At 39.2% G+C, this 17639-nt stretch overlaps 3 protein-coding genes across 3 annotated transcripts; 2 read left to right on the forward strand and 1 right to left on the reverse strand.

Annotated features, from left to right (window-relative positions):
* Positions 1-530: 530 nt before the first annotated feature.
* Positions 531-3841, forward strand: LOC18030041. The gene is made up of 7 exons (XM_006413053.2): positions 531-933; positions 1202-1342; positions 1444-1809; positions 2162-2407; positions 2554-2646; positions 3034-3234; positions 3312-3841. The coding sequence occupies exons 1-7, from the start codon at positions 556-558 to the stop codon at positions 3525-3527; spliced, it is 1641 nt and encodes a 546-aa protein (XP_006413116.1). The 5' UTR covers positions 531-555; the 3' UTR covers positions 3528-3841.
* On the reverse strand, positions 3680-14114 carry LOC18030042. Its single transcript, XM_006413054.2, has 14 exons — positions 14058-14114; positions 12612-13713; positions 11773-12493; positions 10907-11396; positions 10462-10610; positions 7051-10368; positions 6746-6958; positions 6193-6399; positions 5900-6103; positions 5586-5732; positions 5057-5407; positions 4532-4961; positions 4180-4267; positions 3680-4104 (listed from the first exon to the last, which is right to left on the reverse strand). Exons 1-14 carry the CDS (start codon positions 14089-14091, stop codon positions 3897-3899), a joined length of 7662 nt encoding a protein of 2553 aa, XP_006413117.2. The 5' UTR covers positions 14092-14114; the 3' UTR covers positions 3680-3896.
* A 278-nt stretch (positions 14115-14392) lies between these two features.
* Positions 14393-17528, forward strand: LOC18029677 (polyadenylate-binding protein RBP45C). The gene is made up of 7 exons (XM_006413055.2): positions 14393-14756; positions 14929-15394; positions 16447-16502; positions 16586-16716; positions 16796-16892; positions 16975-17163; positions 17300-17528. The coding sequence occupies exons 1-7, from the start codon at positions 14472-14474 to the stop codon at positions 17300-17302; spliced, it is 1227 nt and encodes a 408-aa protein (XP_006413118.1). The 5' UTR covers positions 14393-14471; the 3' UTR covers positions 17303-17528.
* The last annotated feature ends 111 nt before the right edge of the window (positions 17529-17639 follow it).

Consider the following 17639-nt stretch of genomic DNA (forward strand, 5'->3'; position numbering starts at 1 on the left):
AAATTAAATAAATGATAACAAGGTAGCAAGTGTCAGTAAGTCCACCAAATGATGGTTAAACGAGAGATAGATTGTAGATACATTTCATCAAAATAAATCTTACGAGATCGAAAAATGAAAGTTTCTTGATTACCTGTATTTTTTTTTCTTATGATCTTTTGTTGTTTAAAGATTTATACGATGGGGAAAGGCTATTATTTTCGGTGTGCAATATGTTTTTTTTTTACTAGTAAGACGAGATTTAGTCCAAAGAAATGATGCAAGATTTATGAGGTTAAAGTTAAACAATGAGTGTAAACATTTCTTTCACGAAAGGAAAAATTTGTCACTATATTTGGTAGAGTTTGGAATGATTAGAGTAGACTCTGGTATATTCGGATTGTTTGTCTTATTCAATATTTTTAGCGCGAAATCGAATATTATGTTAAAAAGACATAAATATGAAATTAAAATAAGTTTCATTATGAAAAGGGAAAAAAAAATGTCATGACATGTATGATATCTGAAGATTGAAGAATATACCGAATAAATACGCAAAGAAAGAAAAGACAAGTCATGGACGATTGGAAAAATTCAAGAGTTACGAATTCGACACGTAAAGGGAGACACCGCCTTAAGGCGTTAACAATGGCGGCTTCATCGTCTCCGCGCTTCTTCTTCGCCGTCACCTTACTGCTTCTTCTCACTGTTTCATCTGTGAAACTTCCATTTCACCCTCGGGACCTGCTCCCGCTTTTGCCCAGGCAAGTCTCGTGGCCGCTTCTCAACTCTCTCAACTCCGCCGTCGATCTCCTCCCTTCTTACATCGGCGCCGCCTCTCTTAAAAACGACGCCGTCGAGTGGAAAGGTGCTTGCTTTTACGAGAACAAGGCTTGGTTGGAGCTCAATAACAAGTCCGGTTCCGAATTCGGCGGCGGAACACTTCACATTAAGGTATAGAAATGATCAATTGCATCTTTCCAAGGTTTGATTTTGAGGGATTTTGATGAGGTTCTTAGAAACTTGGGATGTTATGATGAAAGCTCACAGATTTTAGTTTATTCCATTGTTAAAGGATGAATTTTTTCTTTGTAAGCTTCGTCCTGCATCAGTAGTTACTAAGTTCCTTTTGCTTAGCTTCTACTTTTCTATATGATCCTGGGAAGCTGTATTGAATTGATGAATCTTAAAATTGATTCAAGCTATTTCGTGTTTTATGTAGGTCGATAAGGCACATAGTTGGACTTGCATGGATATTTATGTCTTTGTGACTCCATATCGTGTGACATGGGATTGGTACTTCGTTTCGAGGGAGCACACCATGGAATTCAAGGAGTGGGAGGGAAAAGCCGAGTATGAATATGTAAGCTGCTGGTTTTTGTTTTCTTGTCTTTTGACGATATCTTTTTGTTTTGTCCATTGTAGAATTAACTTTTGTTGCCTTTCGTGCTCACATTTGATCAGGTTAGGCGGAAAGGAGTTTCGATATTTCTCATGGAAGCAGGGATGTTGGGAACTCTCCGAGCTCTGTGGGATGTCTTCCCTCTCTTTACCAACACCGGTTGGGGGGAGAATTCTAATATCGCATTTCTTGAGAAGCATATGGGTGCTAACTTTTATGCTCGTCCTGAACCTTGGGTTACAAACATTACTACCGATGAAATCCACTCCGGAGACTTGCTAGCTATCTCAAAAATCCGTGGGCGTTGGGGTGGGTTTGAGACCCTTGAGAAGTGGGTAAGCGGAGCCTATGCTGGTCACACTGCTGTCTGTTTGAGGGACTCTGAAGGGAAACTCTGGGTCGGTGAATCCGGGAATGAAAATGAAAAGGTAACACTTTAAATGCTGGATGAAATAGTTTTAACTTATTGAGAAAAATGATATAGCCATTGAGTACTAATTCTTGTTCTGGGTATCATTATATGATCATTTCTGCTAAGAACAAGCTAAACTGATATGTTTGAACATCATTGCAATGGTTGATGAGTAGCATTTTAATAGTTGATCTGAGTTTGATAAGTCTTGTATATATTTTACTTTACAAGTGACTTCTTTTCAAGCCAATATTGTAAGACTGATTTTTTTTTTTTTTTTTTTTGTGTGGAACTTCATTTTCTTCCTGTATATTTTATGCATTGCATGAATTCCTACCTGTCTTCTTGTTTGAACTTGTGTGTCGTAGGGAGAAGATGTAATAGCGATATTGCCATGGGAAGAGTGGTGGGAGTTTGAACAAACCAAGGATGACTCAAATCCCCAGATTGCATTGCTACCGTTGCATCCTGATTATCGAGCCAGGTTTAATAATACAGCTGCATGGGAATATGCTCGCAGCATGGATGGTAAACCATATGGCTATCACAACTTGATCTTTAGTTGGATCGATACCATCAGCGGAAACTACCCACCCCCTCTGGATGCTCATCTTGTAGGTTTCCATTTGCTTAAAACTTTGGCATTGATGAAAATATGAGCTTCAGTTTGTGTCTTTCTTGTTCTCTTTTTAAACGCCTTCTTTGAGGTTATTGACTCCCTGCTCTGTATTTTTTTTTTCTTTTGTTTATATGTTTCTAGGTTGCTTCTGTCATGACAGTTTGGAGCAAAATCCAGCCTGATTATGCTGCTAACATGTGGAATGAGGCCCTTAACAAGCGACTTGGAACAGAGGTATTAGCATTTTGCTCATTCAATTAACTTCTTCAAAAATGCCTGATCAAATTTGTTTATTACTTTTCTCTTTTGGGTTCTATGGATGAATAAAAAATAGAAGCCTTTAGATTTGGTCATTGGCTCTTGGCACATAAAACCATATGCTTTTAGATTTTTCTTTTCTTTTTCTTCAGTGATCATTAATTTTTTTGGGTAAACAGAGTAATCCTAGCTGATAAGTAACGTAATGGCATGTATTGTATCCTTTTATATGTAGTAAGTGCATGTACACCAGTTTCACATGAAGGATACATTTGAATATTTGATTCATCTGTACTCAACTTAAATGCATATAAGAGGATACATTTTCTTTAGTTCTTTCTCTGAAATGTTCTAAAATGGCAGGGTCTTGATCTTCCTGATGTACTGGTGGAAGTCGAAAAGCGTGGATCCTCTTTTGACGAGTTGCTGGCAGTTCCTGAACAAGATGATTGGATATATAGCGATGGGAAATCAACTTCTTGTATCGCTTTCATCCTCGAAATGTACAAAGAAGCTGGCTTGTTTGATCCAATTTCTAGTTCCATTCAAGTCACAGAATTCACGGTGAGGACCAACCTATGCATAATCTAGAAGATACCCACCTACACACACACACTGAACAGTGGTATCCATTTTTGCAGATCAAAGATGCTTACATACTCAAGTTTTTCGAGAACAATGCAAGCCGTTTGCCCAAATGGTGCAATGACAATGACGATGTAAAGCTTCCGTACTGTCAAATACTAGGGAAATACAGAATGGAACTTCCCGGATACAACACTATGGAGCCATACCCGCATATGAACGAACACTGCCCGTCTCTGCCTCCAAAGTATCACAGACCATCGAACTGCTAGAACCAACATATTAAATGTGTTCTGTTGGTTAGGAATGTCTTCGTGTTATGATTCGCGAATTAGGTGAAAATAGTTCACTTTAAAACATTTGAAAACAAAAAAAATACCATTGGTAAGATTCTGTATATTTTTGTATATAAAGTAGCTCACAGACATACATCTTCCATGGACTCAGATTCAGAGCAAACTACTGAAAGTGGACAAGCTGGGATCTTCTGATTGCTATACTCTCATTTTTTATGGAAACTCACTCGATTACATTTGTCATTGATACAACAAAACTTAACATTGTTTCACATGTATAATAAAAAGCATCTTATGTCATTGATAAAACAAAACTGATTTGATTTGGATGATACAATACGATGACTAAGTCTCAACTAAACCTCTTTCCCATTCAAATACAGTCGACATGTCAAAACTTTTTTGAAGTAACACCTGTTGAGAGTCCCGTGGCGTTTCTCCAAGCATATCAGAGATTATCACAAAAAGGTGTTGGCACGCATGGAGTTCATCAATCTTTTCAAGATCCGTGGCCGATTCCAGTGAAAGATCCTTCCACGCCTGATAATATGACCTGTAGAGAAGATTCCGGTCAAGCTTTGGAACGATGAAAAAGCTCAGGTGACTGAACAATAGAGGGATCGTTTACCATCTCCAGGCTGGAGTAGCCTCAGGTGGACTACTTATTCTAGAACACAGAGATTTGATGAGCTTGTAATCGCCTTTGGACTCTGAACCTATACAGAAGAATAGCAAAATTTCAACTTACAATTGATTGGCAGAAACACGAGAGCATTGGGACATACAGATGTAAGTCAACACCTAGGAAAAAATGTCTCTAATACTGTTTCAGCAGATATTCTATAACCAACGAAAATTCATGCAGCAAGCTTCATTCCGATATCAAAACTCAAACATATTTCATTCCGGAGGTCGTTTCTCATTCAAAGCCAAGTAATCCTTAGAATAAGAGTTATGTAAGTAGGTAAAAAGCAGAATACCTGCAGTCCCGAGGCCATTACGAAGAAGCATGAGAGAAAGTGCACATACAACAGAGGGAAGAACCCCATAGTTTGTACACATAAGTTGTTGGAGGTGTACGATTACTTCCCCTATTACGTGCTCTGACTTTGTCTCGCTGCCTTCGAGATTCCTTGTCTTGAAGTATTCTAACAATGTCAGCAAAGTTTCTGGCTTTGTTCTACTTAAGACTGTCGGGTCCGAATCATTAGCTTTAGAATAAAGCTTCCCAAGAATTACCGAAGCCAACAGCCAGCGTAGAAACTTTGCTACCATAGTCTCCGCTTGTGGTTCTTCAGTGAGTGTTTTGGCATCTTGATGAGACTCACTTGGCTTAGATCCCTTTTTAAGGTCACTCTTCAAGGCTATGGAGGTTCCCCACAAAAGAAATCTTCTCAGCTTGTCCACATCCTGAGTGATATCGTATGAAATAAAAATGTTAACTCTTCAAAACAAATCGGAGGGATGGAAGTCAGAGAAAGAGAGCGAGAGAGAGAGAGAGATACCATGCATATAATGTCAACAGGAGGGGTGCTCATTAATATAGTATTGAGCCCAGACTCTGCACTAGCTTCAACTTGAAGAGAACCACAATTAGCAACAGCCTCAAATAGTTGGAATACCCCCTCGACTGTGATGGTGAAATGTGGCTGGTACATTTTTCGTTTCTGTGATATCTTTAGAGTAGCAGATAGTATCTGCAAAATTAAATCAACCAAAGTACCATTTTCTTGTACTGAAACCAATCCACCACCTAAAAGTCTGTATAAACGCGATGAGATTTCCATTAGTTCTTCGAGGGCAAATCGTTGCAACCACTCTGTAACGTTTCTGGAGGCGAGAACATCAGTCATGACCTGATACAACAATATCACAAATCAATTCAATTAACGAATAAACTATTCTACATTAGGACCCTTGATGCAGAACAGACAATAATCATGGTTGACTTCATCATCATATTCTATAGATTTTTATTTGCAAATATGTATCCAATCATCCGTTGTACATTTAATGGAATAATACTATACACACCTCCAAGACAACTACCAAGCGCAAATCTTCGTCTCCAATGGGCTTTGTAGTAAACGTTGAGATTAATGATGACAACCATGAAAACAGACCACATTTTTCAACGAGATGTCGGACCATCTTATGGAATTTGACCGACTTCCTCACAACCTGAAGAGTGAAAGAAAGACGATTTTTGTCGGGTTGGATTAGGAGCTCAAGTAGAAAGACTAAATAAATATAACTTTCAGAATTAGGCTTATATTGATATAGAAGAAGGAACTGCATATACAGGTGCAAAATAAACACGAAGCGACATTAAGGAAAGAAAGTATTACCTGAAGAATTAGTCCTTTAGTTTCATCATCAGCAAGAGGAGATGAGAAAACACTCATCAGTTCCTCAAGGATGGAGTTTCTAATGTAAATGTGAGCATCATCATCTGACTTCAAGCCCACACACAGTAGGCGAAGTTCCCAAAGCCTCTGTGATCTAGAGTTAAAAGCGCTGCTCCAGAAAAAATCAAGGAACAATGGTATTCCCTAACAAAGACAAAAAATCAAAACAGTTTGAATGCTGGCGAAGTGTAAAGAATAAAGACAAGATTTTACAGTTTTCAGAGAATAATTACCCTCAGCTTCATTGTAGATGAGCTCTTCAAAAATTTAACTATGGGAACATAATGTTCGTGAGAAGAATCCAACAATATCAGAGATGTCTCAGAGGCAAAAACAGCAGAAACAGTTGGGATTCTTTGCCATTGTTCCTCAACTCCATTTTGCACATGCAAAAGTAGAAGCCTAATCCCGTCCTTTACATGCTTATTCATTTTACAACACTACATCAAAAAAGATTTAGTTAAACAAAGAAATTCTTAACCGTGTTTTCAGAAGCAATTTAACTTTGGCATAATCGAGAACAAATCTGACAAATGCCTTGGCAAAACCAATTACGCACAAAAAAGAAAAGGATTGGCAGCCTTAGGATCCAAAACTCCAACAAAATAAATACTTCTGTTAGCTAGCAGTTGCAAATACAAATTCTCTGTGCAGATAGCGTAAGCCAAAATATTTATTTTCCCATCTTTTGTAGCATTGACGTCACTGAGAGAAACATTTACGAAAGGATAGATAATACCAAGACATTCTTGAAGAAAACTTGTCATAGCTTAAAATAACTATTACCTCAAGGGCGTCCAAAAATATCTCAAGAGTTTCATAGCCCAATTTTCTCATCCCAATATCTGCTGAAGACATGCTCACAAACGCAACTGCAAGCAAGCCTAAACTGGCGAATTCAACAGGTTCAATATATCTCATGGACAACGAGTGTACTGAGAATGGTAGGATGAAAGCCGGATCATATAGTTCAATGTCTTCAATAACGGTTGAGCATTTCTACACAGGGAGGAGAAATTAGTTTGAACGATGTTTGTACATGCAAGTAATAGAACTTATAACTGAAAATTAAAATTAAAGACGGGTACTACCTTGCTTATTGGATCATATAGGCAAGAGTTATCCGATACTTCTGGAGTTCGTTGATTAGGAAAATACAAAACAGTTAGAGCACATCTTTTGGGATCCACACAAAGATTCTCTTTAAAAAGACTGTGCCGGAGATTTTCCACTTTATCAGCTTCACCACCGTCAGATGCATCCTGAGAGAAACGCAGCCCCTCTCTGATTTTCAAGGCAGCTTTACCCCACAAATGACCTGTTTCTGAAACATTCAGCCTATGTTCGTCATCAATCAACTCAATATCATGCATCAACTTGTAGAGTTCTAAGTCGATTTCGCTCAGAGTTGCACCATAAGAACACAAAAGAAGAAAGTGCAGTTCTTTCAGATTGATTCCTGAATCAGTCCCACATTTGGAGAGCAGAATTCTGAGAATTTTGACAATTTCTAACTGCTTCACGTAGTCAGGTGCTTCGAGACAACAACTTCCAACTCCGACAGAATTTGGACTTGGGATGATAAGATACTTTAGAATGCTGGAGGCAGGCCTAAATAACTCACCAGTGTGTGAGGATAAAATGGATAGAGAACTGATAGTTGGTGTAAACTGCGAGTGAGATATTAGGAGTTGGATATATGGTGCATACGAGTACTTTCCTCTAGACAATAAGGAGAAAACTTCCCTCAGTATCTTTAGTGTCTTCGAGTCCTCAAATCTATACAGAAGAACTGATTTCATCAGTTTCTCCAGGAAAGGAAGGGAATCCAAGTGAACAAGCACCTCGTACATGTCTTCCAAAAACTGTAGAAGACTTCTCAGAATGAAGTTTTCAAGGCTTTTGCACAGGAACCGACATTTGTTTTGTTTCCCTTCGGAATTCCCTTTAAAAGAACCATCAGATCTCTTGACAACACATTGCCAACTATTAACTAAAGCATTTAGTAATGGCTTTAATAATCTTTCTCTGTTGGATCCCATTTCTGGAGAACTTTCCTTCATACAACTACCTGTTTGACGTTCAAAATGACACATACGTTTATCCTCAGGAAACAAACAGATCCTTGAAAGTTCTACTTTTGCAATGACACGGATAGCAACATTAAACACGTACTCTACTGACTGAACGTCCACTTCTTTTAACTCGTAATCCAACATCTCTTTGCCAGCACTAATGTGAGGAAACATGGAATGGAATACCTTTAATAGATCGTCTGTTTTAGTTGGACTTTCAGTCAAGGCAAAGTGATGCTGAAACATACGAACTGCCTTCCCAAGAAGACTTGCATCAAACATAGTGTCGATATCCTCAGTCGACGACGACAGAAGAATCTCTTCATACTTTTCTTCAAAGATGCACCCAGACAAAAACTTCGGCCACTGAAGAAAACCATTGCATAGTATATTTGAATAAACTGAAGTTATATCTAAACATCTACTACACGGCTTCTCGAGTTTTGCAAAAACTGATGTCCAATACGATAGCACAGCAGGCAGAAGCATGATAAACTGATCATCTGTAAGCGCAGAGTCATCCTGTTTCTTACTTAGCATCCTACAGAAAAAGTGTCCAAAGACAGCCAGATGCAAGGGACTGGACTCCACAAGATAGAACAATATCTTGGTTCTGGTCATGCTTGCCCGGATAATGCAATGGCTAATCAAGTCTTCAGGGGTTCTCCCAACAATCTGTGAAATAATCAAGGTCAACGGGTGAACGGTATAATTCTGATTGTGTTTCCCCCTGAAAACACCACTCCCAACTTTAAGCAAACAGATATCTGCCGAATCCAAACTAAAAGAGGTAGAAAACTTGCATGCCATGCCATAGACTTCCTCGATGAGGTTACTGTCATAATTGTTTTCTTCTAATTCCCACAGCAAATCATATACCTTTCTCTTAGCAGCCGGCTGCTGTGAATATAATATAAGCATTTCAAAAGCTCTGCCAGCAATATCCAATCCCAAACTGACGATCATACTCAAATTTGGGCTTGTCAATTCTTCCACATCAATCAGCATGGAACGAGCAAGATTTAAAAGTTTAAAAGGTGATATAAATCTCAGCAAAGCATGAATTATTTGTGTTGTTTGGAGAAGAGGAGCGTAACTTTGAGAACCAACACAAAGCTTCAACTTGACCCTGAATTCCAAGAGAAGCCTTTCGACCAAGTCCTTAAAAGCCTTAATTGACTTGTTTTCCCTGAGGTCCCCTTTCTGCACAATGTGTTTCTCATCAAACAAAAAGTGCTCACAAGTAGAAGCCAATAGATCAAGGATGTGTTCATCTATTTCACTAATAACTAGCCTGCCCGTTGTCAGCGAAGTTTCTGAAAAAATTTCAACATTCTGCACTTGAGGTAATGTGCTACAATCCAAGGGACTATCTAACAACGCCCTCACAACTGGATGGCAGAGAACTGTCTGTGCCACTTGATCTTTCCACATTGCAGAAGACGCAAGCAGGTTATCGGAAGAGGGTCCAGAAACAAGCTCCGGTTCTAATATTTGAGAGAACAAGTGCTTCATGAGACGTAAGCAGATCTCAGAGAGTTGACAGAGTACCGGTGCTGGTTGAATCTTGCAAGTTGATCGTATTTGGAAGAGCCAGTACAATATCAATTGGATATTTGACTCAAAGCTATCACTTTTACTCTGCGAAACTTTTAGCAACAGTAGCTCTGATATTCTTGGAAACTCTGGTAAGGAAGATATATCCATGCTCATAATTGCGGCAAGTAATACATGAAAAGAAGCCTGCTCTGAAAACATAGAGAAGGCAGAAGATTCAATATCACGATCCATCTTACGTTTGATTTCTTCGGTTATCAATGAGGGGTCAGAAAAATCAATCTCACTCTCTTCCGTTCCTTCTTGTAGATTTCTTGAATCAGTAAGTTCAGAACCTCGTGCGAATAAGTCAGGCGATAGCTTTGAAAGGTTTCCGAGGAAATTTTCCTCTAGATAGGTGATGGACTGTAAAAATGAGAATGGTATTCCGTAAAAAGCCGAAGAAACAGCCATCACACGAGCAAAACTTTTCAAGACCGATTCAGGTGGTGCACATATCAATGCATAAGAGAACGCTTTAACTATTCCTGCAATTTCATCCGGAGAAATGCTTCTCACTAGTCCTTTGATCTCATCAAGAGAATCTGCAAAAGAGTTGTCAGCAAGTAGTTCCTTTGTCCTTCTGGAATGCAAGATAAAAGGTCTTTCGTCTGACAAAGATTGTGAGAAAAGCAACAACATTCTCAATGGCCTCCATTCACATAAAGAATCCTTAGATCCATCAACAACCTCAGACAATAATGACTGGACCAAATATGAGAGTGATCTGGAATCGACCTACAATATTCAATTCATAGAAAAGATATTGATATTTAAGTGGTAAAAGCTATACATATCTCGATATACATTTACCTGCAGATGTATATTTACCTGAGTTTGCAAAATATATTTTAATGTGCTGCAAACGTACACAGATATTGCTGACTTCTCCGGTAAAGACCTTTTAGATTCAGAATTTAGCACCCTAACACACTTCTGCAGTAGACAAACAATTAAGGGGCTGAAACCAATTGATACACCTGCAACCAACACATAGAAGATATACCAGTCAAATTTCCTGTAAATTTATCAAGTCCACATGACAAGTAACCAGGCTTAAACTTGTATGAAATTAAATGATTCGTGTTCGATAAGACGATAACTAACACATCATTTTGTGCAGACAATAAATTTTAAAACTCATAACGAAAATAGTTACAGAAAATAAGGTGATGAGCAAACAGTTATACATCTCAGATGCCAAACCTGAGCAAAAAGAGTAAAACACATGAAACCTATACCAAACCATTGATTTCGAGGGCACTAATACCTATACCTTTTAATTGGGACAAGCTACTTCTGATAATATCCCAGTACTTGAATAAATTATTTCCAACAGTTGTAACTGCATCACATAAAAAGGAGACGACAGCTGATGACATGCTCTCGACAGCCTCCTTAACCTTAAAAGGTCGTTTAGTCTTTCCATAACATGGTAGAAACTGGAACCATGCACCAATTTCACTTGGATTCTTTTCAAATGCACCGGTGCTACTCATAGCTACCATTGCTAAATTGTACGCTAGATCCTTCACCTCGTTGTCTGGTGAGGAAAGTAACAAATTCACGAATATATCCAACTGCCTGAACATATGTGGAGGCATTCTTGTAGGAACCCTCTCACTTTGGGACTTTGGCGTCCAACTGATGTAGTCACTTAGCAAAGACAAGACACCTCTCTGCAATTCAGCTGGCAAACTTGAAGGACTGCTCAGAAGTTTCAGGAAGACATCAAACGATCCTTCAAGCACATTAGGCACAGAACGCTGCAAGATGAAAAACATGTAAATTATAAAACCAAAGCTTATCAAATACAAATGAGGCATGTCTAAGCTACTACGAATGCAGTGAGATCTTAACAATAACAAATAAACGATATAAAACTGAAAATGCAACTAGAAGTTTGACCAGATCTGACTAGAAAAAAGCAAGGCAATTTCCTATTTTAAGCTGTCAACTGGACAAGCCACCACAACTCAAAAATAATTTTCAGTCGTCATGCTACGCTTGCAAGAACTTCAAAACTATAATTTGACACAGAATTTAAAGGAGAGTGCAAAATAACAAGACATCCTGTTAATATTTAAATATCATTACGCAAGAGTAAAACAAATTTTGTGAAAATGTGAGAAACCAACATACCACATAAAGCCTAAGAGTATCCAGAAATTTAATGCGAAAGCACATTTCTGCTTCTTCGATAGAACCAATAGGCTTAGAACAAAGCTCAGAATCCCAAATTTCTGAAACAATCCCAAGATATTCCTTTTCATCTGCTTGAACTGTCATATTAGCATCCAGAGGATTCTCTGCCAAAAAGATGTCTTCACCAGAAACTACCCCACCAATGACGATATCACCAGCCTCTTCATCCAAAACATCCTTCTTAGATCTTTTAAAGCGTTTTTTTCTATCTACTAATCCACTATCAGCTTTTCTTTTCGAAGACAGCCTTTGAGCTCCACTAGAACCGTCCACAGACTTCAGTAAAGGCAATAACAACTGGAAATCTGGAAAAAAGCTTCTCACCTCACCCATGACATCCCGCTCAAATGAAGCCTGAATTTGCTCAGAGCAGCTATGAGATGAACAAAGGTTCCAAGCAGTAACAAACGAATCCAGCAGCCTACGCGTCTCCCAGAGAAATCTCAAGGTCCCATGTTTCACAAGAAAATCAGGATGCTGCATTCCTCTATTGATCAACGACCGGCTAAATGGTCGGGGGCATATACATCTCATGATAGTCTGAACTTCTGAACCACTAGAAGATGGTGTAGCACGTTGATCTGGATTGAGAAAGTCAAAAGAACATGAAATTCTTACTGACGATACCAAATTTGCTGCCAAGGAAATAGAAGAAAACCTGCAATGACTTCAGTTACTATGCAGAAAGAACGAAAAAAAAAACAGCAAAAATCTGACGGTACTGGCTGCACTCAAAAGAAATATAGATACATTCTGGTACTCTGAAGAAGACTAACCAGGATGGTGATGCAAAATCGTCCACATTGTATGGAAATTCTTCTAAAAAAGCTGACGATAAAGACGGTCTACCCCTAACCATGGCTAGAAGCAAATCCCTGTGATAACCAATTTCTGTTGCGCTCAACATCTTCATGAGTTGTTGTAGTCTGTCTATATTGCCTTTCAAATTTCTCTTTGCATCTGGCATCAACCCATTACAGGGGTCTGTACAAACTTTAAGAAGAACATCATGGGCCAACTCATTCACAATCCCACCATCCTCTCTTGCTGAAATGTTGACTAGCTGCTTTAGTGTACGAGGTCCAAAAAGAACACTCCTTAGCCAAGGAGGAATCAATGATTCTTTAACAAGGATCTTGTCATTCAACGTAGACAAGACAGAAGCCACAGTGTCTTCATTGTCTTCCCCAAGACCTTGTAGGACTGGAGAGTACATTTCCCTCTTCTGTAAAATAGAGATTAACAATCCAGGGTTCCCAACTTCAAGGAATGATATCGCAAACCCAACAAAAGCCCGCCTCGGTGAGTGTTTCCTTACCTTGTCAGCCCCTCGCGTTTTATACTCTCCCAGTTTTGCGAAACCCTTAAAATCAAATACCTCAGCTAATTGTGATGCCATGCCTGGACCACGTCTAACTATGGAAGCCAACAGTGAAAGTGCAGCAGTCTGTTGTTTTCCCTCTTTGCTGTTCAATTCTTTGTAAATGTCATCCACTCTTTCTCTTATAAGTAAACTGCTAAACCCGTCAATAGCTCTTCTAATATCAGTTGATGGATCTTTTCCCTCTGGATGACTCAAAATCGTCTGGATAAGCAAGAATATATAAGACAGTCCTTGTTTTCCATGTCGAAGATTCCATGCCTCTAGAAGCTCAGCAAATTTGGGTGAGTTCTGGTAATATAAACGCAACAAATCGCCGCCAGTTTCTCCCTTTAGTAACTTAACAAACTCTTTTGCAGCATCAGAGCATAGCTTAATCTCATGTAAGCAAATCTTATGCAACAATTCCCTGAGTTTAGCTTCATGGGATGGTCTGAATGCCATGGCTGGGATTTTTTCCATCTCAAGATCTTTATTCCCTCCGTCCACCACCATTCCTGAGATAGCAAACAGGTCATCCAATTAGAAAGTAAACTACTTCTCCACTAGCCCACACACTGTCACTCCAAGAGAACTAAAGTTTCCCAAAGACTAAAACTTTACAATATAAGAGAAACAAGTAGTAACGCTAACGAAGTACCAAGTTCAAATATTAGCTAGAAAAAGATATTAATCGACTCCAAGATAAAAGTATTTTTTTTTAAAACTACTCCAAGATAAAAGTTTTTATTACTCTTCCGCAATTTCCAAACAGAAAGAGCAATCGATGGGATAATTTTGTTTTTTGTTGACAAAATCGAAATAAAGAAATCGCTCTGCACAGTTCAAGCTCTTATCGTACCTTGTTCTTCCAAGTCTGATGTTGATTCCGCCATTAGAAGGAATACTAGAGAGTTTGCACAGAGATCTCTCTCTCTCTGCACGTGGGGTTTAGGGTTTTTTACACGAGAAAAGATGTCAATTCCAAACCGATCCCAACCGGTAAAAAACTTGAATTATCCTGCCTTCAATCGGTTTGGCATTAAACCGGGTTCATCCATTTCTCTACCTCAAAATGGGCCAAGACAAGCCGAAACCTTTTTGCTTGGGCCAAGTGAGATCCAAATCAGAGACACTTTTCATGCCTCTTCTTCTTCTATATAAGAAAAAACAACCGAGACAGCTCTGACTCGGATCCCTCTTTTGTCCTTTCGTCCGAGAGATAACCCTTTAGAACTGCATCTGCGACATCGTCCTCTTTTAGGTTTTCGTCGTCATGATGCAGCAGCCACCTCCAGCCACTAACGGTGTTGCCGCAGGGTCAGGTCAGATTCCTTCGTCGGACCAGCAGGCTTACCAACAGCAGCAGGCTTACCTGATGATGCAGCAGCAGCAGCAACAACAACAGGGTCAGCCGCCGGCAGGATGGAATACTCAATCGACGGCGTCTCCGGGTCAGAATCCGGGATCAGCTGGTGAGATCCGGTCCTTGTGGATCGGAGACCTCCAGCCATGGATGGACGAGAATTATCTCATGAGCATCTTCGCTCTCACTGGCGAGGTAATATGAAATTTTTAGATATAGCTGTTTTAATTGTTCCTTCTTAAGAAGCTTTCGTTTTTAATTTGAAATATCAGTTTTTTCCTCCTTTGAAGAAAGAAAGTTTGTAGCTTGATTGGATTGACTTTTGGAATTTGTTTTTTTATGTTTGCACGTTTGTTTGTGGTTGCAGGCTCAATCAGCTAAAGTCATTCGCAATAAGCAGAGCGGATATTCTGAAGGATATGGATTTATTGAGTTTGTGAGCCATGCTGCAGCTGAGAGGATTCTGCAGACATACAATGGTGCTCAAATGCCTAGCAGTGAACAGACTTTCAGGCTGAACTGGGCTCAGCTTGGAGCTGGAGAGAGACGCCAGGCTGAAGGGCCTGAGCACACAGTTTTCGTTGGAGACTTGGCACCTGATGTTACCGACTACATTCTTACGGAAACGTTTAAGACTGTATATTCGTCTGTCAAGGGGGCAAAAGTTGTGACTGATAGGACCACTGGACGGTCCAAGGGCTACGGATTTGTCAGATTTGGGGATGAAAGTGAGCAGATACGTGCCATGACTGAAATGAATGGTCAATACTGTTCATCCAGGCCTATGCGTACTGGTCCAGCTGCCAACAAGAAGCCTCTTACGATGCAACCAGGTATGTTTTGATGGTTAGGATCCGGATTTCTGATGACTTATCCGTGTTTGTTGAGTAGTGATATGTTAGTTGTTTGTCTTTTCCTTGTGGTATTTCTTTACCGCCTATCATTCTGACTGGTGAAGCTCGTTCTGCTTGTTGTTGCTCCAAGATAAAGAGAATGTGTCTGTCCTTTTCCTTCCGCTTCTTGCCTTCAAGCACTTCAAAGAATTTAATATCGCAAAACATTCTAAAACTTATAAGTAAAAACTCATGTTGTTTTAAAGCAGGAGAACAAGAGGCTCTCTTTGGGAGGGCCTGGAACTGATTCAGCTGATAATGATTCCACCTTATTGCGTGGCCTCATTTAGGTCAGTTGGTTATGTTTTCAGAAGAAGTTAATTACAATTAGCATTTATTAGCTACACTCGCAAATTATTTTCCAGTTCCTTACTTATCAAGCATAAGTCTTTTCTTTTACTTTTAAGCCCTACCTTTAAGTTTTTTCTTTACATATTAAATAGTTCATTACATTTCGCCTCTTTTCCAGTCTTAAATCCTTTAAGAGTGTTTGTAATCTTCTTCATACCTCTCAGTTTATCTTCTCTCAGTAGTTAGTGCTTCAATTTTTGTTCCTTCTTTCTGTTACCAATTTCCTCTACTCTACATTTATACTATCAACTCTTCTTTAGTGCTACTTTTCATCTTTCGGCAAGCTGATTACTAAGGTAAAGAGAGTCAGACCATGGAAGATATTTACGTCATTTGTGATGTCCTGGAGAAATTTGGTCCCATTTTCGAATTTCTCAAAGTTGGATCCAACTTTCCCCTTGAACATCCGTGATGATATCTGTATTAATCATCAACTAACTTCAGATACTCTTTACATCTTCAAGCTGTATCATGTATGCCATTTCGGCATTTACTCTATCTGATGATATTTTTTGGATCTTGATTTGGATACATTTTTGCAACTTCTGTTTGTTTGAGCGTGTTTGCTTTAGTGTCTGTTTCCTTGCACTGTCAACTGTATTTAGTATTCTCCCCTAAGTTCTCTTGTCTATTATTTGCAGGTGCATATCAGAACAGTCAAGGAAATCCCGGAGAAAGTGACCCAACTAACACAACAGTACGTACTTTGCTTTGGTTTCCTTAAGCCTGTTCTATGTAGGGTATATTGTGTGAATTTCAGCGTCATTTTTGCTATGCCAGATTTTTGTTGGAGCGTTGGATCAAAGTGTAACAGAAGATGTTTTGAAGTCAGTTTTTGGTCAATTTGGTGAGCTTGTACATGTGAAAATACCTGCAGGAAAACGTTGCGGATTTGTTCAATATGCTAATAGGTAGTGTGACCGGAAAGACATACTTCGTTTTTATTTTGAGAATGTGTTTCACATTTTTTTCTCTGTCTGTGTGCTTCAGGGGATCCGCAGAGCAAGCACTCTCCATGTTGAATGGAACACAACTTGGCGGACAAAGCATTCGTCTCTCCTGGGGTCGCAGTCCCTCCAACAAGCAGGTTTGTATCCGTTATACAATTCAAAAAGTTTGCTCGGCTCTCTACTCTGACGTCATCTGATATGACTCGATCCATGTCACAGACTCAATCTGATCAAGCCCAGTATGGTGGTGGTGGTGGTGGTGGTGGATACTATGGGTATCCTCCTCAGGGATATGAAGCTTACGGATATGCACCTCCTCCTCAGGACCCTAACGCCTACTATGGTGGCTACCCTGGTGCCGGCTATGGAAACTACCAGCAGCCTGGTGGCTACCAGCAGCAACAGCAGGTAATTGAATCTTTGAAGTTTTTTGGTTTTTACCTGAGAATCTTTGAACAAATTGAAAAAGTATCAATAGCCCTCTAAATATCCTTTTGCGAGCTTACTGATTCGTCTTTCCTCTGTTTCTTCTTCTTAATTGCAGTGAAGCATGATAAGCATGTCGTGATCGATTCTATCTACAACTCTTCTTTTCTTTGGTTTATCTAAAGGTGTTCCATCTGGATATTTGTCTGATTTTTTTCGGTTTTTGGTTAACAAAAAATAGCTACCTTATTAGATCTATATCTACTTTGATATGGTTTTATATCGTAAACATAAACTATGTTCAATTTAATTTCAAATTATGTGAGTTTCGATTATTCTTCATGAAATCATCCAAATTGTAGTCGGAGTGACACCCTTTCCTTTATAAGAAAGAAGCTGTTTTTTCCCCACAGACGGCAATGAGTTGGCAAAAACATGAGGTCTGCAACAATTGCTAA

This window comes from Eutrema salsugineum, unplaced genomic scaffold, assembly GCF_000478725.1.
Source record: "Eutrema salsugineum unplaced genomic scaffold, Eutsalg1_0 scaffold_1, whole genome shotgun sequence".
Classification (NCBI taxonomy): Eukaryota; Viridiplantae; Streptophyta; class Magnoliopsida; order Brassicales; family Brassicaceae; genus Eutrema; species Eutrema salsugineum.